The sequence below is a fragment of the Coregonus lavaretus genome (genome assembly GCF_964263955.1).
Source record: "Coregonus lavaretus genome assembly, chromosome: 2".
Taxonomy (NCBI): Eukaryota; Metazoa; Chordata; class Actinopteri; order Salmoniformes; family Salmonidae; genus Coregonus; species Coregonus lavaretus.
This window is the reverse complement of record NC_139989.1, coordinates 40,284,414-40,307,551: the sequence shown is the minus strand read 5'-3', so window position 1 is coordinate 40,307,551 and position 23,138 is coordinate 40,284,414. Positions and strand designations below refer to the sequence as shown.

Below are 23,138 nucleotides of genomic sequence, written 5' to 3'. Positions count from 1 at the left end.
AGAAAAAGCTAGAAAACAAATTGCAGTTGAAAGCGTTAGTGACTGGCCGGTTTCTTACATTGTGTCACGTGTGACTGTTCTTTTGACAGCCCAGTATTTTAAAGCCAGGTTCGTATGGAAATGCCTTCACTCCACTTGCACTGCTGTTGGAACTCGCCGTCGTTGCTTTTCATCCATCCGTCTGTCTGTTTTCTTCTTAATTTAGTGCATTCATTCATCTGTTCAGCACACAGCCTGTGCCTCATCTCCGCCCTCACACTATGCTCAGTCCATTCTGATTGGCTCATCGATCAGTCTCAGCTGTTTGGACTGAAGTTTCTCCCCCTCACCAGCCCCACCTGGTTTTCCTCATTCTGATTTACAGATACAGATAGTTATTATGGGGGAGGGTTCCAGACTATTGGCTTACATTTGATTTCCCCCACCAACCTACATAACCCCTGAGAGGTGCTATTAGATGAACTACTACTCTCCTCAGCCAGTGCTTGTGTTTGTGTGCGGGTTGTTGCAGGCAGCTGCAGCACCATCTTACTACAGTGAGAACTGAAAACATCCCCAGTATCTCTGGGTCAGTGGAGCAGGGAGGAGCCCACTGCAGCACTATCTGCAGTGCAGAGAGGAGGCTGCAGAGGATCATGGGAATTGTAGTCATCCAACCCCTCCTTTATTTATATCTTATTTATATCTGTCTAGCAACCAGCATGAACATGTTATATGGTGACACCATGCTAGGTGATGTATAGCCCCAGTTATTATAAGTACATATGTGATCCCTCTCCCCAGCATATGAGGCCCAGTATGGATTCCTCTTATCTGTCCTCGGAGCGGAAGATCTGACAGGCACACAGATACAGCTCATATATCCCCCATTCCCAGGCTCCTCTCTACTGGGTGTTCCTGTCCGGAATTAGACGAGAGGAGAAAAACACAGACCCAAACAGAGCTAGGAAGTGGTGCAGTTACACTTTTCCCTGGTAAGGTAGGAAAACAAATATTTGGGTATTTTATCAGCAAGGCCCTACAACAAATACTGTATATGAGGGAGATTATCAGTGGCTTTGGAGGGGAGTTGTCATTTCAACAATATTTTACGTGACTCACTTAAAACAAACCAATTAGGTAATGATATTTAAGTTGACGATAAGCAAGCGGGGAGCGTTTAATTAGTAATACATATTGGGGGGGGGGGGGGGGGGCACTTGTTTGGGTAGAAATACCACAGGGACTCGGTAAAATGGACTAAAATCCATCTTGGACAAAGGCAGACGGGCGGAGATTCAGCATGTGCTGTGTGTGACCACCACTACCCCTTCCACATGCACTAACCCATACTGCCCCACCACACCACCACCCTTGGAGCTCCATCCACTTCCACGGCTCAGCCTTAGCCTGCTCCACCCTAACCCCCGCCCTCTGCCCTCTCTCTGTCAAGACAACCTCTCTATCAAGACAATCTACTATGACCCTGTCCAACCATCACCTCACCTCTGTGCTTGAGCCCATCTCAGACTAACACCATTGGTCCGTTGGAGTTCTGTTGACCCTCCCCTATATATGCATCATCATATACAGTCCAGTACTAACACTGTCTCTTTTTGTTAAACTCTTTAACAAAAAGCTGCATGCTGTTTTACTGTTTGGTTTCAATCCCTCCCACTTGGTTTTCTGTTTGTGAAATTTGATGTCTACTCTCTTTGTGATTATAAATATCATATTTTGGGTTGGTATGTATGTTTTTGGTAGATTGCAGCACCCTGGTGAATGGTAGTAGAAAAGCTTGGAATAGTTATAATCACAACTGAAACACAACTTTTTTTTTTACAAACCTCATTGTTTCTGTTTTCTTTGTGCTTGATGATGTACTGTAGTTTGTAGTGGTGCGACAGTCTTGCATTTCGCTTTGTTTTACTGCTGACCCATAGCAATATAACAGTCTCAGTCACGCACCTGATGTCTCCCTCTCCTACACACTCATACACACTCTCTCAACCCTGGGCCTTGTAATGGTAACCCAAGGCCCTCTTAGCACTTTCTCTCTCTCTCTCTCTCTCTTTCCCTCTCTCGCTGTATTTCTCTCGTGACAGCTGCATATTTTTCATGGTGCTCCCCTCTGTCTTGGTTATGGAATCACAACAAGCTTGGAGTTTCTGGTCCTCTTTCTGTTAACGCAAGATTTCCATACCTCGTTTTGTTCCATTTGTTTGTGTATGCTAGATCTCACTCTCTAGCGGTTCATATACAGTGGGGAGAACAAGTATTTGATACACTGCCGATTTTGCAGGTTAACCTTCTTACAAAGCATGTAGAGGTCTGTAATTTTTTATCATAGGTACACTTCAACTGTGAGAGACAGAATCTAAAACAAAAATCCAGAAAATCACATTGTATGATTTTTAAGTAATGAATTTGCATTTTATTGCATGACATAAGTATTTGATACATCAGAAAAGCAGAACTTAATATTTGGTACAGAAACCTTTGTTTTCAATTACAGAGATCATACGTTTCCTGTAGGTCTTGACCAGGTTTGCACAAACTGCAGCAGGGATTTTGGCCCACTCCTCCATACATACCTTCTCCAGATCCTTCAGGTTTCGGGGCTGTCGCTGGGCAATACGGACTTTCAGCTCCCTCCAAAGATTTTCTATTGGGTTCAGGTCTGGAGACTGGCTAGGCCACTCCAGGACCTTGAGATGCTTCTTACGGAGCCACTCCTTAGTTGCCCTGGCTGTGTGTTTCGGGTAGTTGTCATGCTGGAAGACCCAGCCACGACCCATCTTCAATGCTCTTACTGAGGGTAGGAGGTTGTTGGCCAAGATCTCGCGATACATGGCCCCATCCATCCTCCCCTCAATACGGTGCAGTCGTCCTGTCCCCTTTGCAGAAAAGCATCCCCAAAGAATGATGTTTCCACCCCCATGCTTCACGGTTGGGATGGTGTTCTTGGGGTTGTACTCATCCTTCTTCTTCCTCCAAACACGGCGAGTGGAGTTTAGACCAAAAAGCTCTATTTCTGTCTCATCAGACCACATGACCTTCTCCCATTCCTCCTCTGGTTCATCCAGATGGTCATTGGCAAACTTCAGACGGGCCTGGACATGCGCTGGCTTGAGCAGGGGGACCTTGCGTGGGCTGCAGGATTTTAATCCATGACGGCGTAGTGTGTTACTAATGGTTTTCTTTGAGACTGTGGTCCAAGCTCTATTCAGGTCATTGACCAGGTCCTGCCGTGTAGTTCTGGGCTGATCCCTCACCTTCCTCATGATCATTGATGCCCCACGAGGTGAGATCTTGCATAGAGCCCCAGACCGAGGGTGATTGACCGTCATCTTGAACTTCTTCCATTTTCTAATAATTGTGCCAACAGTTGTTGCCTTCTCACCAAGCTGCTTGCCTATTGTCCTGTAGCCCATCCCAGCCTTGTGTAGGTCTACAATTTTATCCCTGATGTCTTTACACAGCTCTCTGGTCTTGGTCATTGTGGAGAGGTTGGAGTCTGTTTGATTGAGTGTGTGGACAGGTGTCTTTTATACAGGTAACGAGTTCAAACAGGTGCAGTTAATACAGGTAATGAGTGGAGAACAGGAGGGCTTCTTAAAGAAAAACTAACAGGTCTGTGAGAGCCGGAATTCTTACTGGTTGGTAGGTGATCAAATACTTATGTCATGCAATAAAATGCAAATTAATTACTTAAAAATCATACAATGTGATTTTCTGGATTTTTGTTTTAGATTCTGTCTCTCACAGTTGAAGTGTACCTATGATAAAAATTACAGACCTCTACATGCTTTGTAAGTAGGAAAACCTGCAAAATCGGCAGTGTATCAAATAATTGTTCTCCCCACTGTATGTATGAGCGTGTGATACATATATTACCATCTCCTTTCTCCTCTTCCTCCCTGCCCTCGTACCTCCCAGTCAGCTGATATTCTCTGTGTTACAACGAGTAGAACATGGGACTGTTCATCCCCAGTTTGTAAGCTTTAGAGGTTTTAATCAGCACCTGTTAGGGTAGGATCCTTCTCTACCCCTCAGTGTGGACATAAGGATGTTAGTACAGAGATTACACACAACAACCCCGTCATAGTAGTGGAAGGCTAATCCCTCTTCTCAGTCTCCCTCCCTCCTTCCCTCCCTCCTCACCTCTCCCTGTGCTGGAAGACACTGATGTCACATGGTGTAGGTGGTGATGATGATGATGTGATAGTAGTCCTGTATGTGTTTGTGACCCGTGCCTACGGGGGAAGCTTTTCTTATTATTGGAATATTTTTTGGTCTTTTTCCCCTCTGTTCTGCCTGCCAGGATAACATCGGGCACCGGCTGCTTCAGAAACATGGCTGGAAGCTGGGGCAAGGACTGGGCAAAACCATGCAGGGTAAGAAGACACTCTCGCCCTCTCTCTCTCTCTCTCTCTCTCTCTCTCTCTCTCTCTCTCTCTCTCTCTCTCTCTCTCCCCCTCTCTCTCTCCCCATACTCCTTTCTCAAATGTGCGCTAATACTGTCTCTACTCTGCCTCACCTTTCTCCAGGTTTTATTTTGTACTTTTCTTGTTTTGTTTCTTTTTGACTGTTTCCTTTTTATTTCTTTACCACCATGTACTTTTTCTGATCTCTCTGTCTTCCTCTTTTGGTAGATAGGAAGGATCAGAGTATTTAGTGACATGACCCCGGTACAGTTGTCCCTGTCGGTCTTGAACTGGTCTTCGCCAGAACTAGGTGTAGAAAGGATAGTGTAATGAACCCTGGGACAGGATGGGAGTAGGGGAGGGGCAGAGGGAGGGAGGAGGGTGGTAGTGTTTGTTCTTTGTGTCACTGCTGTTCCCTTCCCATGATGCATTTAGCCTAGAGCAGATTTGACTAAAGTGGGCCGGAATTTTTTTGAAGGGGACGAAGAATGCAAGCTCCCTTGAGACACACTGCCCTCAGCCAATGGGAGCTGCTGTTCATTCTCCTCCATAAATACATAGTCTGATAGTGGAATGCCTGTGTACACCCAGCCTGGTTCCACTGTGAAGTGTGTAGCAGCCAGAGTCCAGGTCTGCTTCTCTGCCTCACTGATCAAGAGTCAAGTTAGTTTCACACTGTGTGTGTTTGCCTTTGAACAACTTTATCATGTTTGGAATTTCACTTCAATTTATAGAATGTCTTCGCTTCATAGCTGTGGTGATTAGTACAGTGAAACTAGCCACTGTAGGGTTAGATATGTGCTCATAGAAGATTGCACAGTTACCATAACTGATGTGGTCTGTATCTAGCTATGTATAGCCTAATATAATAGCCTATTTCATGCCTTTCTGTTCTACCCTCCCCAGTATTTAGTTAAAGTAATTGAGTCAATATTTTGGTAAGATTAACAGTTTTTAATCTCACTCCCTCCATTTCCTTTATCGATCTGGCACTTTATTTAAACAAATTAAAAGCAAATCTGGTTGAAGGATTAATGGGTTACCAAGGGGGCACACTGGTTTTGCGTTATTTCAGGGTTTCCATGGTAATTAACTATTAATTAACTTCTTACTGGAATTAATCGTATTGATGCGTTTTGTGTGCATTGATTGATCACAGCTCATGTCAGATGGTGTTTTTAGTTGGCTGGCAAGTGATTGAGCATAACAGCCTCTGAGTTGAGTAGTGACAGACAGACTGTACAGTCAGTGCACTCGGTGTCTGTCTCTGCAGTTACTCCTCCCTCAGGCCTGTAATGTCCTGGTGAACTTTCATTAGCCTGCCCAAACACGTGTTTGCATGTTATCTGTCTGCACTTCAGTGCTAGTACAAGCTTTCATGTCTGTGTTTGTGTATAGGACTACCTTGGTCTGAAAACGGCCTTCAGAATCTCACGCAGAGCTGTTGGCTGTGGTTCATGGTGTTTTTCCTCTATAGGCAGGGATTGGCTGGCCCAGCATTGACTAGAGCTGTGTAGGATGGAGGGCGGAGCTGGCTGGAGAGAGCTGTGTTTGTGTGGGTGGGGCTTAGGCCACCTCAGCCTCTTCTTTAGTTCAGCTTTGCTCAGCTCACAGCCTCATTGGCTTGGTCCTTGTGGTGCAGCGCCCTGGCTGCTCTCCAATCAACTCCTGCCTGCTATGCTACATTCTCTTCCCTTTCTCACTCACTCTCTGCCCTCCTCCCCCCTCTCTCTCTCTCACCTCTCTTCTTTCTCTCCCTCGCTCCATCTCACTACTCCCTGGCTCTCCCTCTCCTTACCCTATGCTCTCTCTATAGAGGGTGATGTATAGCAGGGGTCTACGCTGACCTTTTTTTATTTTTTACAAGGAGCACATTTGCTAAATATTTGAGGTAATAAAGCTAGAAGCCTTAATTTTTTTAGACGCACTGGGGCTCCTAAATAAAAATTCCAGGTCGCACACCTAAATATTTAGGCGCATATGCGAGTAAAATGGTCGCACTGTAGAGCCCTGTGTAGTGTTGTTTTCCATCAGCTTTGAATGATGTCATAGTTGGCAGGCTGTTAGGTCCATGCAGTCTATTGAGAATTGATTAGAGTGAGTGTGCATACTTTATGGGGCAATGTCCAGGAGCCTTAACCTCTTCATCCAACTCCTTTCACCCCTAGCTAGCTACACAACCCAGACCCGTCTTTCACCCCTAGCTAGCTACACAACCCAGACCCGTCTTTCACCCCTAGCTAGCTACACAACCCAGACCCGTCTTTCACCCCTAGCTAGCTACACAACCCAGACCCGTCTTTCACCCCTAGCTAGCTACACAACCCAGACCCGTCTTTCACCCCTAGCTAGCTACACAACCCAGACCCGTCTTTCACCCCTAGCTAGCTACACAACCCAGACCCGTCTTTCACCCCTAGCTAGCTACACAACCCAGACCCGTCTTTCACCCCTAGCTAGCTACACAACCCAGACCCGTCTTTCACCCAGCCTTCTGTCATCCCTCCATCGTTCCTCTCGTTCACCCCGTTGCCTTAGTCACACCACCCTCTCCCTACACACCCAGCAGGAAGCATCTGGGCTGCATTACAACATGCTAATGGGAAACATCCCAGTCTGCTCATTCTCTGACTATCTCCTAACACAATCTTGTTTTCAACCGGGAGACAGTGCCTGGATGCCTTCTCCCTCTCAAAACCATACGCTACTGGGGACTTGTCCTGTTGTTCAGTCTGACACCCTGACCAGGTGTTGGTGATAGTGAAGAGATTGTAACAATGTGTCGAATGCGACATTTGCATTTTACTGTCTTACTAAGCCCTGTGTTAGAGAACCTTGTTTTTATACTTGCTTTTAGAGGAGGAGGCAGTTAGAATGTTGCTTATGCAACTGTAGACTGCCAGCTTCCCTGCAGCAGCCTCAGGTTCAACATCAGGATCTGCACTGAGTTAAGACCTGCCTCAGTCAGGTCAGCTGGCTAAATGTGTAAGGGAGGCGAGTGTAGTGTACGTAGCTCAGTGCACACTGCACAGTGCATTCTTTTAGTGTCTGCATTTCTGTCTGTAGTGTTTAGCCGTGGCTTATCTAGCTGGTAATCTGTCCCACCCTCCCATTTGGCAGCACTGTGCTAAACACAACAGTCACACAGAGGAATGCTACACAGACACACACACACAGCAGCTTCAAACACAGCAGCCACTGTAAATGGAAACCAACAACGCTCTCGTAGGCTAAGAAGCTTTTTGAAGATGTTGCTACACTTGTATCAATGACTGATCATCTCTGGCCTTGAAGAGAACAGCCTGTGTGTGGCGGCTCGCTTGTTGATGGTCTTGACGCTGTCACATGAGGAATGGTGGATTGAAGTGTTGCCTGTTGAAGGTGGGCTCATGGCAGAGAGAGTGTCAGGGTTGGTTGTAAGGAGGTTGGCAGGGGTTCCTGGTATTGCTGCTCTCTCTCTGCTCATGGACATATAGGGCCTTCAGTCCCCTTCTCTGTTACCAGTTACCAGCCAGAGGCCCTATAGTCCAGGACACTGCCTCCTACAGGACACATTGGGAACTACCTGTCTGTGAGTGGGCAAAAACACTGCAGTGGCCCAAGACTCTGATGCATTGATAACAGGATTGAAATAGACAGACAGTACATTAGCAGCTCTAGATGCTGTTTGTCTGTCTGTGGGTGTTTTTGTTTTTAAATATGCATTTTAAAAATGGACTTGCTGTCTGATTGTCAGTAATCTAGCGAATAAAGGGTGTTGTATTTGTGTGTTGGATGTGATTAGTACATAATCTGTAAGTGTTTACGGCTTATGTACTAAGCAGCAGGTAGCCTAGCGGTTAAGAGCGTTAGGCCAGTAACCGAAAGGTTTCTGGTTCAAATCCCCGAGCCGACTATCTGTGCCCTTTAGCAAGGCACTTAACCCTAATTGCTCCCGTAAGTCACTCTGGATAAGGGCGTCTGCTAAATGACTCAAATATAAAATGTTTAAGTGGGTACATGGGCCCCTGTTCCAGTTGAGTGCACCTCTTGTGTTGTTGCTGTTCGCATGGTGTCAGTACAGTGTGGTTATGTAAGCAGTGTGCTCTGCTCTGTGGGTAGCTGAGTCTGTCTGTGGCGCTAGCCTGCCTGCATGTCCAATTGTTGTGGGTATTAATGGTCCTGTGTCTGAACCCAATAACTGTGGACAAATATGGTAATCTGCTTTACTCCGGAGTGGACAATCACCGTATCACGCCATTACATCACTATAGAATAAATCTGTGGGATCATATTATTATTATTATTATTATTATTATTATTATAATAATAATAATTATAATAATAATAATACAGGATTATAATCGTTCTCTCCCCTCCTGTCAGAACAGAAGCTTTTTTGAATTGATAGCAATGTGTCCCCTGTGCTTTGAGTTTTCACTGTATTGACTCTGTTCTTATTTCTTCTTTTGTTCTTTTTGCCCCTTTTTTAGGTAAGGTTTGTTGGATTCCCTCTGTATGTCAGTGTGTGTGTGTGTGTGTGTGTGTGTGTGTGTGTGTGTATAAGTGCGCGTGTGTGTGTTTCTCCCACTCTACAATTGACCTCAATGTAACACCCCCCTTTACAACGTAGGCTAATACTGGCCTCTCTCAGCTTCCTCCTCTTGGCTTTATAAACTACTAAACTATTATTTCACTTTTCACAATCTGCTCACAAGTACCTACAGCGCTTTGATTCCAAGTACGAAAAACCCAACCAAAATCCAATTAAAATCAAGGTAGATCCTAGTAACCAAAGATTGCATCACATCCTGTAGAATCATCAGCTCCAAGTCTCTTTAGATTTGTGTTTTTCCCATTGCGTGTCTGTGGCTGCCATGGTTTGGGGTCCTGATTGGCTGTGACCACAGCTCAGTCTTTTGAATGGCTTGCAGAGTAGACACGTTTTCCCCATCTTCCTGTCTGCCTGTATCTACCTTCAAACCTGTGGAGTGAGTGTGTACTGTATGTATGTGTGCGGTCGTCATGTGAGACTGAGACGTGTGTATTTGTGTGTGTCAGTCACTGACGGGGGCCCTAGGGAAAACTTACAGGGAAAACCTCACTCCACCCTCCTGCACCCAAAATGTGTCTGCCCCTCCTTCCCATGTCCACCAACGTCACACACACCCATCATCCCTCTCCCTTTGGCCTTCCTCCCTGCACAGCATGCCTGTCCCAGAGGTGCAATCCTGCCTGCCTCCATTGTGTCAGTCATCTGGGGATTTAAGCAGTGCTCCATGTAGGCTACCGTGCTACACTCAAGGGATCCTTCATATACTCCATGGAGTACTTCAAATTCACCTCTAAATAGTAATTTGGCTGTTATTTTCCTGTTGTTGCACACTTATAGTGCTAGACCAAGTCTCCTAAGCACTGCTCAAAGCCCTGTGGCCCCTTTTTCAGGTACATTTCTGTCTATGTTCACTATCCTGGGGGTAAGCATGTCCCAAACTGAGCTTGCTGACAGTGGGACAGTGAAGGGATTTGGGGGAAACTAGGCTAACCAGGCTGACAAGACAAACATCTGTCTGTGAGGCTGACAGAGGGGAGAATGATGGCTGTGAGTGGTGTTCTGTTGTCAGGGGCAACTGATTGGTTGCATGCTCATATCAAACGAGGCATGGCCATTCCTCCTTACTGTACCAGATGCTCTAGATAGATAGATAGAATTTTAACACACTACATTTAAAGCATGATATGTGGGACAGCTGGACAGTGAACCTCGCCCTGTTCTCCTGTTCAAGTGGATCTGTCCTCAGATTCAGCTGTTTAAACAATCATCCCCTACCCTGAAGAACAGAGTCCAACTGAACTCCCCCAGAGCTCTTATCTGATGGGGATGTTATTGATGCCAGCTGCTGGCTCTAGCGCTCATTCTTTGGGGTATGGTGAAGGAAGGGTGAGGGGCCTTGGGGGTTACTTACCACAGATTTCGGGCATACAGGATTTTGGGCGTACCTCAAGAGAGGAACAGGGTTCCAGGCAGCGTCGCAACCCTGGGATATTGGGGTTTAAGAGCCAGCCAGATGGGGCCAGGTTTGGGGACTGGGGACTGGGACGGTGGGTGGGTGAGAAAGTGTGGTGGTGAGAGGAGATCCCTGTAAGCACCCAGAGGGCCAAGAGTGAAGAGAGGAGAGGGGGGCTCTAATCCCCACAACCCTCCCATCCCCAACCCATCCTACCTTCTCTATGTGCCTCGAATCTTCCTGCTTAACCAATTGGTGTTTCTTTTTTACAGCGATTTGATCCTGCCCATGTTGTGCTGATGGTAAACTTAGTGGTAAATGTTATTTTTCCCCCGATTGAATTGTTTTTATATTCTTTTGTTTTTTTTCCTCCCATTTTTTTCATTTGTTGTTTTCCCGTCATCAGAGCACCAATGCTACATAGGCTTTCAATTCTTTCTCTGTATTAGTCCTCAATCTGCTGCTTGTATATTATCATATATACATCTACATTACTCTTAGAAACATTCTCATTTTGTTTGTTTTCAGTTTTTTTATTTTTTCCTTGTGATTCACACTGTGATTTAGATGCACACTTTTTTGTCCGGTCGCTTTCTTTTCCACTGGAATGGGTAATGCTGAAAGTATTGTCACTGTGTTTTTAAAGATGGTGATAGTTGGGGACATCTTCTTTAAATGTAAAAAATCTTATTTCTTGAAGATTGGGTGCCTGGATTGTGACTCCTCCCACGTGTTCTCAGTGAACTGGTCCATTGGTGGAGAGCTTTACTGCAGTGGCCTGTCTGTCTGTCCGTGGACTGGTCTCAAGCACTCCTCCTTGTGGTGGGACTGCACAATATACGCTCTAATAGTCTAGGTCCATCAAACTCAACTCTGGACCTCGAAGCTAGTTCCACTGCATTTTTTCATTGTTCCCCTCTAATTAGGGACTGATTTAGACTGCAATTAATGATCAGGTAGAACAGGAAACCAGCAGGCACCGGACCGCGTAGGGTAAAAGGCGCTGCATGGTCATTCGGACGTCTGCATTGGCCGTGCAGCATTTATGGTGATACGGCCTCTGCGGAAGTCAGGGCATTCATACTTCTTGCGCTTCGGGGAGCAGCACAGAGCTGTTGTGAAGGAAGTTGTCAAGGGACCATCAACCAATCATGTCAATGCGGAGCTATACGGAGCCCTCCACGTTGTTACAACATTTTGGAGGCACACAGCGACGTGGTACGGAGCTCGATTTGGCAATTGTGTCACACCCTCCATACGGCGCCTCTGACCACATTTTCAGATCATGCATAAATTGGCCGAAAGAGTTGAATACCCCTGGTCTAGGAAAATAGCCTAATGGTCTTACTAGGTAATATAACTAGATATGTCTTTATATTATGTAGACTAACTCTGTAAGATGTTATTAAGCCTACAGTAAGTATGGGACCATGCCTTCATGTGTCCAACCGGCGGACAGACACTGTAGTGGGGTTTGGAGTCCAGACAGGCCCTTATTATTTGATACACATGTGGCTATAACTTAAGAATTATGATTATACCATTGGGCTGTGACCATAACAATGATACAAGAACAATTCAGAGAACAGGCAGTTGTTAACAGAGAGGATTTCAATTAAATTTGTGTTTTTTTGCTCCATGGGCTAGGAATTAATTGGTCTCACATCTGTATTCTGGCACTAATGAATACATTAGGTATGTAAGCCTATGCTGCTGCCCTATTATGCCAATGCTGATTAGCACGCTGGCTTCCATTGCAATAGAAGACTGTAGTCAGTCGGCACATAAGACCTTAGTCACTATTATCACTAGTCCCTTTTGATATGTCTTGTTTTATGTAATCAGGCCGCTAATGTCGTTAGAGCCCTACATTATTAGTCATCACATGATTTAAGATGCAAACAAAACATGCTCTTTTAGCTTCAGAATAAGAGACTACAGTCTATCCTCCTCACTAGTGAAGTAGGGGGGCATGTGGATTAGAATTAAGCAATAATGCACGAGGGGGTGTGGTATATGGCCAATATACCACGTACCTAGATACAGCTGTTAGCCGTGGTATATTGGCCATATACCACAAACCCCCGAGGTGCCTTATTGCTATTATAAACTGGTTAACAATGTAATTAGAACAGTAAAAATAATTTATTTGTCATACCCGTGGTATAAGGTCTGATAACCACAGCTTTCAGCCAATCAGCATTCAGGGCTCGATCCACCCGGTTTATAATGGCTAATAGGTTGTGCTATGTGGTAATAATAGTTAGTCATTATTTGTTTCAGATTGTGGATTTGTTAATTCCTAGCCCTGTTAACTATAGACAAGCATCTCTTAAATGTTCATAATCGCTCTTGCCCAAGGGTATAAACTGAGTCTAAAATCGATTAAGAGGATAATAACGTAATCTTGACTAAGGAAAAAAAAAAACTGAAACCAAACTGAAGTGCTGATTGGAGTCTTATCTGATTTACTGTGTACCTGGCTGCCAACCAACAGCCACTGCTGCAGCAGACTAGTCCAAATTCTATTTTGTGCCTTTTTGTTTTGAGAACCCCTGTCTCTGTCTGTCCAACCCCACCCCATACCCTATTTTCTCAGGTAAGTTTCCCCTCCCCTGCACTGTCACCATGGCGATTCCTGGCCTGTGACGTCACTCCGCTGTAGTTCAGTGCTTGTCCTTTTTTACTCCCTCTCTCTCTCTGCTTCGTTTGGCTGATTATGAGTGGATTAAGCAATTACGTATCAAATCTCCAACATAGTTTTTATCTTTTTCTGTTTCATTCTGTTTTCTGGTTGTTCTTGGTTTGTTTATTTATTTTTCTAAAGTTAATTTCCTTCTGATCTAGCTCTTTTCACAGCTTACGTAACATGGCTTAAGTAGACTGAGGGAAAGAGGGGGCCATGATAAGAGAGAGGCCTGGGGTAGAGGGGAGCAGAGGCTGGGTCTCCTATGGGACAGTACAAGGGGTTATGGAGGGTAGGTCAGTGAGTCAGTCACTGAGCAGTTCAGAGCGGGGTGATGGGGAGGCTCTACTGTACTATGTTGTCGCAGTGGTGTTCTGCTCAGTAATCTGTAGCAGCTGCGTCAGCCAGCCCCTCCGGCAGTATTGTCCTTGGTAAACTTGGCGTTCTTGTTGAACAGGACTGCGGTACTGGAGAAGGGAGAGAGAGAGAGAGGGGCTACGATCAGCAGTAGAGACTGGAGGGGAGACAGAGATACTGCGACAGATACAGGCTTAAACCCTGTCCTTGTTTTTCTCCAGTATACTTTATCCCTCCAGTTCCTTGCCCTCTCCCCCTCCCTTATCCAAATGGACGTCTCTGAACTGCTCATATGGCCTCTGCTGGTTACCTCTCAGAACTAGGATCAGTGCAGCAATTTGGATGTATCTTTCTAGAAAAGAGAGAACCCAGCTGAAAAGTAGTCAGGGTACTTAAGCTGTGCTGTGCCTGGTGGCTGTGGTAAGCTGTGAGAATGGCTAGTGTTTGGTTCACTGTAGCTTTTCTGGTCTCTTTGCACTTCAAGGCAATATTCTCTAACCCCAGCACCCTGTGCTCTAAAAGCAGGCTGTCCCCGAGCTGTCCCCCCGTCCCGGTGTCAGAGCCTCACCTCCCCCTCTCTCTGTCTCTCTCCCCCCAGGACGCACCGACCCTGTGCCCATCACCCTCAAATATGATGTCATGGGGATGGGACGCATGGAGATGGAGGTAAGACACTGTCAGTGGCTCGCAAAATATTGATGTTCTACAACGTGTATCCTACGACATACACTCTATAGGTGTAATATGGGTCTGTATTTGTAGTTTGTTCTTATGCGAGTTTGTTAACTTACATATACCCTGAATGTGTGTGTAGTTGGACGTTGCCGAAGATGCTACAGAGAAGAGGAAAGTGCTGGAGGTGGAGAAGGAAGTCACAGAGGAATTACAGCAGAAATACAAGGTGAGGCTCTTCTTACTAGCTAACTCAATCCAGCCATACATACGCCTCTGTTCTCAAGGTCCTCGTTTCAATAATCTCTCAGTAGCATTCGTTCACTCGCTTCAAGGTGACCCTGTTTCCTGCATTTGCATACTTGTTCTTACTCTTTCTGTCCCTTCTTGCTTTTCTCCTGTGCCAGTGAGTCATAGCCCTGTCTGGTTATGATTCTGCTGCCGCTCTGTGTGTCTATGCAATAACATCGGCCTTGGAGGATCATAGAGCCTCTCCTGTTCCTCCTCTCCCACTCCCTGTTTCTCACTCCCTCGCCCTTCTTTTTTGTGGAGAAAATTTGATGACTTCATGTGAGGAGTTGTAGTAATGTTGTCTGTGGTGGTGTGAGATTCTGGATATAGGAGACAAACACAGACAGACAGACGGACGCTCAGTCAATGGAGCTACTGGAACGCTCATACTGTCATGCATGTGCCAAATAATTTATTTTAGCAGGTTACCGGTATGTCTGCAGAAATGGTATTCGGAAAGTATTCAGACCGTTGACTTTTTCCACAGTTGTTACGTTACAGCCTTATTCTAAAATGGATTAAATCTACACACAATACCCCATAATGACAAAGCAAAAACAGGTTTTTAGAAATGTTAACATATTCATAAAAAAATAAAAACTGAAATATGACATTTACATAAGTATTCAGACCCTTTCCTCAGTACTTTGTTGAAGCACCTTTGGCAGTGATTACAGCCTTGAGTCTTCTTGGGTATGACACTACAAGCTTGGCACATCTTTATTTGGGGAGTTTCGCCCATTCTTCTCTGCAGATCCTCTCAAGCTCTGTCAGGTTGGATGGGGAGCGTTGCTGCACAGCTATTTTCAGGTCTCTCCAGAGATGTTCGATCAGGTTCAAGTCCGGGCTCTGGCTGGGCCACTCAAGGACATTCAGAGACTTGTCCCGAAGCCACTCCTGCATTGTCTTGGCTGTGTGCTTAGGGTCATTGTCCTGTTGGAAGGTGAACCTTCGCCCCAGTCTGAGGTCCTGAGCGCTCTGGAGCAGGTTTTCATCAAGGATCTCTCTGTACTTTTCTCCGTTAATATTTCCCTCTATCCTAACTAGTCTCCCAGTCCCTGCTACTGAAACACATCCTCACAGCATGATGCTGCCACCACCATGCTTCACCGTAGGGATGGTGCCAGGTTTCTTCCAGGCATGATGCTTGGCATTTAAGCCAAATAGTTCAATCTTGGTTTCATCAGACCAGAGAATCTTGTTTCTCATGGTCTGAGAGACCTTTAGGTGCTTTTTGGCAAACTCCAAGCGGGCTTTCATGTGCCTTTTACTGAGGAGTGGCTTCCGTCTGGCCACTCTACCATAAAGGCCTGATTGGTGGAGTGCTACAGAGATGGTTGTACTTCTGGAAGGTTCTCCCATCTCCACAGAGGGACTCTGGACCTCTGTCAGTGACCATCGGGTTCTTGGTCACCTCCGTGACCAAGGCCCTTCTCCCCCGATTGCTCAGTTTGGCCGGGCGGCCAGCTCTAGGAAGAATCTTGGTTCCAAACTTCTTCCATTTAAGAATGATGGAGGCCACTGTGTTCTTGGGGACCTTCAATGCCGCAGAAATGTTTTGGTACCCTTCCCCAGATCTGTGCCTCAACACAATCCTGTCTCGGCGCTCCTCGGACAATTCCTTCGACCTCATCGCTTGGTGTTTGCTCTGACATGCACTGTCAACTGTGGGACCTAATATAGACAGGTGTGTGCCTTTCCAAATCATGTCCAATCAATTAAATTTACCACAGGTGAACTCCAAGCAAGTTGTAGAAACATCTCAAGGATGATCAATGGAAACAGGATGCACCTGAGCTCAATTTTGAGTCTCATAGCAAAGGGTCTGAATATTTTTGTAAATAAGTTTTTTTATTTTTTATTAATGTGCAAAAATATAAATAAAACTGTTTTCGCTTTGTCATTATGGGGTATTGTGTGCAGATTGATGAGGGAAAAATTTGATTTAATCCATTTTAGAATAAGGCTGTAATGTAACAAAATGTGGAAAAAGGGAAGGGGTCTGAATACTTTCTGAAGGCACTGTATAAGTAATAAACTGCGAGCACAATCCTTGTACGCCTCAATTTGTTACCTTATGTGATTTAGTTATTTCAGTTATTGAACTTTTAACCTCAATGATAAACAACCATCGAGTTTCCTGTTGGTGATTGGAGAGGGGGCGGATTACTCAACCAGTACCAAGCCCTATTATAGGAGAAGAAAAACCAGATTATACTGGCTCTGGTCTTATTTAATATTTTCATCTCTAATCTGTATCAATGTCACTCACATCTCCTGTGTCCACCCCGCCCCTCCTTAACCCCAACAATAGGACCAGGTGGAAAAGGAGAAGGCCATTGCTAAAGCCCTGGAAGACCTGAGGGCCAACTTTTACTGTGAGCTGTGTGAAAAACAGTACCAGAAGCACCAGGAGTTTGACAACCACATCAACTCCTACGACCATGCTCATAAGCAGGTGAGGAGGACCTCCCCCTACCCCCACGCTGCTACCCCCCTACACACACTGGGTATACTGCCACAGTGTACACAAGCTTAGAGAAACAGAGCCTTAAATCCCAGTAACTCCAGAAACAAGTGTAAGGAGCCTGTCTCAGTGGAGAGGGCTTTGCGGATATAAAATGGTCTTGTTGAATGATGTTGCTGCACCATTGCCCTTGCTGTGGATGCAGAAATCCTTACCTGCTCTCTTTCTCTCCCTCATCCCTCCATCGGACCCAATCTGTCTTTCTCCTCCTCTCTTCCCTTCCTCTCTCCCTCCATCCTGCCCTTGGTGTGCTGCTGCAGAGGCTTAAGGAGCTGAAGCAGAGGGAGTTTGCGAGAAACGTGTCATCGCGCTCCCGGAAGGGTGGGAAGAAGCAGGAGAAGCTGCTACGCAGGCTGCATGAGCTGGCTGAGCAGAGGAAACAGCAGAACCGGTGAGCACATGCTACAGTATATACTGTACACTCAACTGCCCTCTACTGGCTGGAGTGGAGGCTGTGACCCAATAATGAATAATAGCTGTGTGGCAGCTTCCCATCAGTGCAGTGTTTGCAGCACTGACTAGTGGAATGCAGATGTATGTGCAAAGAAAAATTATAATTTAAAATTGTGTTCTGGATGAAACGCATCACACATGAAACACATAACCTTAATATGTTCTTTATTGTTGTGTTTCAGTACCCCAGGAAGTGGTCCCATGTTCAAACCCACCACTGTGGCAGTAGACGGGGAGAAGGGTGAAGACGGGAGTGCTGTAACCCCGGAGTATGTTCCCCCTGCAGACACTGCCATGGAGGGCTCGTCAGGGGAGGAGAAGAGCAGTGGGGGTCAGGCCTCCCCCAAACCAGCCCCCACCATCAGCTTCTCCCTGGGGAAGAGCAGCTCATCCCCGGCCGGGGCCTCCAAGGTCAGCGTGTCCTTCTCCTTCGCCAAGAAACCCCCGGTGAAGCTGGAGACGGCCGCAGCAGTGTTCGCTGAGCTCCATCAGGATGAGGAGGAGGAGGAGGAGGGACAGGAGGGAGGGGAGACGGCCGCGGGACAGGAGGAGACGTTAGGCTGCAGCACCGAGAGCCCCAAGGGAGGAGGAGGGGGGGAGAGTGTAGCAGCAGGGCCAGAGGAGGAGCAGCCACAGCAGGAGCAACTACAACAAGAACAACCAGAGCAGCAGGAGGAGGAGGATGATGGTGCCTCCCTAGCCTCCACCCTCAACAAGCTGAAGATGATGATGAAGAAGGAGGAAGGCTGGGCTGGCCAGGAGCCTGAGTACTACCACTACATCCCACCAACCCACTGCAGAGTCAAACCCCGCTTCCAGTTCCTGGTGTTCATGAAGGCCACAGACCAGTGTGAGATCAGGGAGCAAGAAGAAGAAGAAGAAGAGGTGGAAGAGAAGAAGACAGAGAAGGTGGTAGCAGAGGTTTCCGAGCAGACACCGCCAAAAGCTACTGACTGCAAATCAGAGGAGCCAGAGAAGACTCCTGCAGCTCCAGTCACAGAGCCCACTCCTACATCACCTAAAGTGAAGACTGAAGAGGCCTCCACCAGCTTAACAGACCCCCCTCCCACAACAGCCCCCACTGCAGTACCAGACAGCAAGCAGGAGGCCCCACCCCCAGTCCTAGAGCCCAACTCAGGCCCCAAAATCCCCACAGGCCCCTTCTTCCTGGTCCTGAGCAAAGACGAAAGCACCACTCTGCAGTGGCCCTCTGAGCTGCTGGATTTTACCAAGGCTCAGCCCGCCCTCTCTTACAGCTGCAACCCCCTCTACTTCGACTTCAAACTGTCCCGCAACAAAGGGGCCCGTGCTGGACGAGCAGCCAAGTCCTCCAAGCCCGCTGGTGAAGGAGCTGAGAAAAAACCCAATCCAGAGGCAGCTGCTGCAGTCAATGAGGGGAATTCTGCTGCTGCTGCCACCACCCCTGGGTCCAGCACTGACAACACTGATAAGGAGCAGCCCTCCTTAACAGTTGAGGGTGCCCAAGTGGAGACTGAGGAGCAAAAGCTACAGAGTAACACCAGCGGAGCCAAGAAGAAGAAGAAGAAGAAGAAAAAGAAGCATAAGAAATCTGGCAAAGGCTCCAAACGCAAAGAAAAAGAGAAGGGAGCCGTAGTGGACGGGGACGCAGAAACTGAGATCCTAGGAGAGAAAACCAAAAAGAAGAAAAAACACAAACGAAAGAAGAGCAAAAACAAAGGTGAAGAGGGAGGTGGTGATAAGGAAAAACCTAAAGACGAAAAAGCAGTAGCCGCAATGTTTTCTAGTGCTCCCCCAGCACCACCAGCAGGAACAGGATCTGATACAGGAACGGAACCTGGGAAGAGGAAACGACCAGCCAAAGAAGCACTTCAGAAGTCCGGGGCGGAGGAAGGTGGGGCAGGGAAAGGCTCTGACGAGGCCAAGCCCTCTGAGGAGCACAACGGCACCAAGCGTCTGAAGACAGACCCCAGCGCCCCACCCAGCGCTTCCTGCTCCTCCTCGGCCCAGAAGAGCCCCGGGCCAGGCAGACCACCCAGCAGTGAGAGTGAGGAGGAAGGAGGTGGAGGCTCCGCTTCACGATCCAGCCGCCGCAGGTCCACCCCCCGGGAGGGGCGCCGGCACCAGAGCGAGGACTCTGGCCGCTCCCGAAGCCGCTCGTCGCATCGGGGAGATGGGCGAGGGAGCAGCCGGCGGCGGCACCGCGGCCAGGCCTCCCGTAGCCAGTCAGACTCCAGTAGCTCAGAGCGCTCCTCCAGCGCCTACAGCCGCCGCAGCTACTCAGACAGCTACAGTGACGACAGCGACGGGGGCCGCCACCGGAGACACTCTAAACGCTCCTCTGACTCCGAGTACGATCGACGGGGAAGCGGCGGGCGGCGGCGCTCCAGAAGACGTCACTACTCGTCCTCGTCCTCGGAGGACTCTCGCTCACGCTCACGCAGCCACAGCCGCAGGAAGAGGCACCAGCGGCGGCACCGGAGCAGCTCTCGGAGCTCTAGCAGCAGGAGCCGCAGCAGCAGCGCCAGGTCGTGGAGACGCAGCTACAGCCGCAGCCACAGCTCAGCCAGCCGCTCCTCCAGCTCTACCAAGGGCTCCCCTCACCGGGGTCGGGGAGGCCGGGGGAGCCACAGGGGCCGGGCAGACAGCGCCACACGCCGCCGAGACTTCAACCACTCCTGCATCTACCGCTCCCAGTCCCCCCGCTCTGCCTCATCACGAGCCCCAAACCGCAACAGCAACTCGTCCAGCTCCCAGAGCCAGAGGGCAGGGGGGTCCCGGGGAGACGGAGGGGGAGAACAGAGGAACTCTTCCTCACATTTCACCGCCCGCCAGCTTCTGGATAAGATCCAGTCCAGGAAGGGATCTGATGTCCCAACCACAGGGACCAAGTCTGGCACCAAGATCAAGGACCCACCATCAGGCTACTTTGGGCCCAAACTGCCTCCAGCTCTGGGCAATAAGTCCATGCTACCCCTGTTCGGTAAGCTCCAGGCAGGGAAGAAATACCCTGCGATCCCCCTCACCCGGCCTGATGGTGGAGAGAAGTCGTCAGCGGGGAAAGGTTCAAATGCCGGCGAAGAGGTCATCCTGATGGAGCCCATTCGAGAGTTCCCCCCACCTCCTCCCCCTCCCCCAGTTCATAAGAAGGTGGAGGAGACGGTAGTAGTAGTCCAGGAGGAGGCCCGCCACCTCACCCTGGACACGCGGGTACTTCATGAGCCCCGGTCGCTGTTCGATCAGGAGCCCTCCATGTTAATGCCCATGTACCAGGGCGAGCCCGGACAGGACCCCTCCCAGAACCCCATGATGGAGCCCCTCATGCCCGACATGCAGCAGCAGCAGCCACCCCCCATGCACGCCTACCCCAACTACCCCCCACCCAGCCTGGAGGAGGAGGACATGGGCATGGAGGCAGAGGAGGACGGTCTGGCCCCGCTGGAGAGCCAGCCTATCACCTTCACCCCAGAGGAGATGGAGAAGTACGGCAAGCTGCAGCAGGCTGCCCAGCAGCACATCCAGCAGCAGCTCCTGGCCAAGCACATCAAGTCCTTCCCCTCAGCCGCAGCAGCACAGGCTGCAGCGAACATGGCTAACCATCTGCAGCCGGCACCCCCTCCCCCACAGCAGCAGATGATCCAGATCCACCAGCCTGCCGTGTCTGCAGCCTCGGCCACCTCCATCACCACAGTACAACACCTCATCCAGCAGCACCACGCTGCTCAGGCTGCAGCCATGGGCATTCACCCACACGGCCCCCACCCGCACCACCAGTTAGCCCAGGTGCACCACATCCCCCAGCACCACCTCACCCCCATCTCACTGTCTCACCTGGGACACTCTCTTGGCCACACTCTGGGCCACCAGTTGGGAGTGGGACACGCTGGACTGATCCCTGCCCATCACACGGCCTTCCTCTCTGGCCAGCCCATACACATTATCCCAGCCTCGGCACTTCATCACCACACCCCCTTAGCCCTCCACCACATACCACACTCATCCCTCTACCCAACACTGTTCGCCCCCCGGCACAGTAACGCCGCTGCGGCAGCCGCACTGCAGCTCCACCCCTTCCTGCACCCCATCTTCTCAGGGCAGGACCTCCAGCACCCCCCTAACCACGGCTCCTGAGAAGGACCCTCACTAGAGCCATGTGTCCACATCAGAGGAGGGTGTTTTGGCCAGAGCAGGCCTGGTTAAACATCTGAGTAAACAGGGAGAGAGGGAGGTGTAGTGGCACCATTGTGCAGCAGGTGATGATGAGAACATCATCAGACTGGCCACCATTAGACCACTGGCCAGACAGAGGTGCTGAGATATGCTGCCTGTGCAGAGGTAAACAACAGACATTTCCTGTGGGCTCTTTGAATGGACCCCGCCTCCTGACAGCTGACTGACATTCACGCTGAGGTTTCTGGACAGGGTGGAGGAGGGTTTGAGGCAACCTCAGTTTGTTTTGAATGGACCCAGGTTTAAAGGAGAAAAAAGAAGCCGAAACCTCTGGAGTCTTTTTTTTGTCCCAGTTTATAACTGATTGTTGCTGTCAATGTTCTTTGTTTTCTACAGCCAAAGAGACGCAGTGGCTGAAGCCATAAGCAGGATGGTGGTGTGGGAAAGGAAAGGGGGAGGAGAGATGAGATGGGGACAAAAGGGGACTTAGGGTGGCATCCTAGACTGGAAACAGCCTTGACTTTGTAATGTAATCTGGTGGCTCTAGTCTACTGCCTGACTTCTGTTGTCATTAATATCTTATGTTCTCATACGACTATTTGCTCTCTTCATGACCCGTAATATTCACCAACAATTTGTAATACAGTATAGTGTATATAGATCACTGAGCAATGTGAAGTATCCCTCTAATATGATTGGCATATAAGGGATGTTCTTTATTACTGACTAATGAAATGTTGCCCATAAGGAAATTTAAATTGTCACTGGTGGGGGAACACCGATAAGAGGTTGGGTGAAGCTTAAGTTTTATTGGAGGTACTGTGAGGGGGTCACACCCTCTTAGTGCTGTAGAGTCAAAGGTCATGTTGTTCCAAGTGGTAGTGGTTGTATATCGAAATGACTTGCACTGAAATCTGTACAACAAGATGCTGCTTTCGCATCATGTAACAAATGTATGATTGTAGTATACTGCAATAATTGTATTTTTTTTGTTTTGTTTCTAAATTATTTTCCAAAATGCTCCTCGAGATGTTTTTTTTCCTCTTGTGTAATTTTTGCTCAATGTAAATTGCTGTAGTTAACCCCAATAACATTCTAGAGGTTTGTTGCTACTGTAAAAAATAAATAAATAATAACTGAAGGAACGAAGATGGACAAGAATACTTTATCAAGGCAATTTCTGAACTATTATCCTGTATGGGAAGGGACTGCCCTGTACATGGCAGCAACGGTATGTCTTTTTTTAATATTATGATGTGTCAGCAAATAAAGAGTTTTGAGTTGCTACATGTCTGTCTGTCTTAACTATGTTTAGCTGGTGAAGAGTGAAACGTTTGCAGTGGTATGACTAAGGGGTTGCGAGCAATACATAGAAAAAATGTCCAGTTTGGGTACTTCCAGTATGGTACATTATAAGCAGGTTACATGTAAACTCAGCAAAAAAAGAAACGTCCCTTTTTCAGGACCCTGTCTTTCAAAGATAATTCTTAAAATTCCAAATAACTTCATAGATCTTCATTGTAAAGGGCTTAAACACTGTTTCCCATGCTTGTTCAATGAACCATAAACAATTAATGAACATGCACCTGTGGAACGGTCGTTAAGACACT

The 23,138-nt window shown here is 47.9% G+C and overlaps 1 protein-coding gene across 5 annotated transcripts in view; it reads left to right on the top strand.

The window, feature by feature from the left end:
- The window catches only part of LOC311103235 (G patch domain-containing protein 8-like), a 40,524-nt gene extending 17,709 nt beyond the window's left edge, over window positions 1–22,815 (top strand). For 2 of the 5 annotated variants that reach the window (XM_084144775.1, XM_084144776.1), the window contains 7 exons: window positions 90–108; window positions 4,304–4,376; window positions 14,035–14,102; window positions 14,251–14,337; window positions 16,714–16,857; window positions 17,187–17,317; window positions 17,562–22,815. In XM_084144775.1, the coding sequence (XP_084000901.1) occupies window positions 4,370–4,376; window positions 14,035–14,102; window positions 14,251–14,337; window positions 16,714–16,857; window positions 17,187–17,317; window positions 17,562–21,489 (4,365 nt within the window). In that variant the 5' untranslated portion in view covers window positions 90–108; window positions 4,304–4,369 and the 3' untranslated portion in view covers window positions 21,490–22,815. Of the gene's footprint in view, window positions 1–89; window positions 109–3,853; window positions 4,377–10,665; window positions 14,103–14,250; window positions 14,338–16,713; window positions 16,858–17,186; window positions 17,318–17,561 lie in introns of those variants that run through there. The other 3 variants (XM_084144778.1, XM_084144774.1, XM_084144777.1) reach the window with 3 other exon arrangements.
- The last annotated feature ends 323 nt before the right edge of the window (window positions 22,816–23,138 follow it).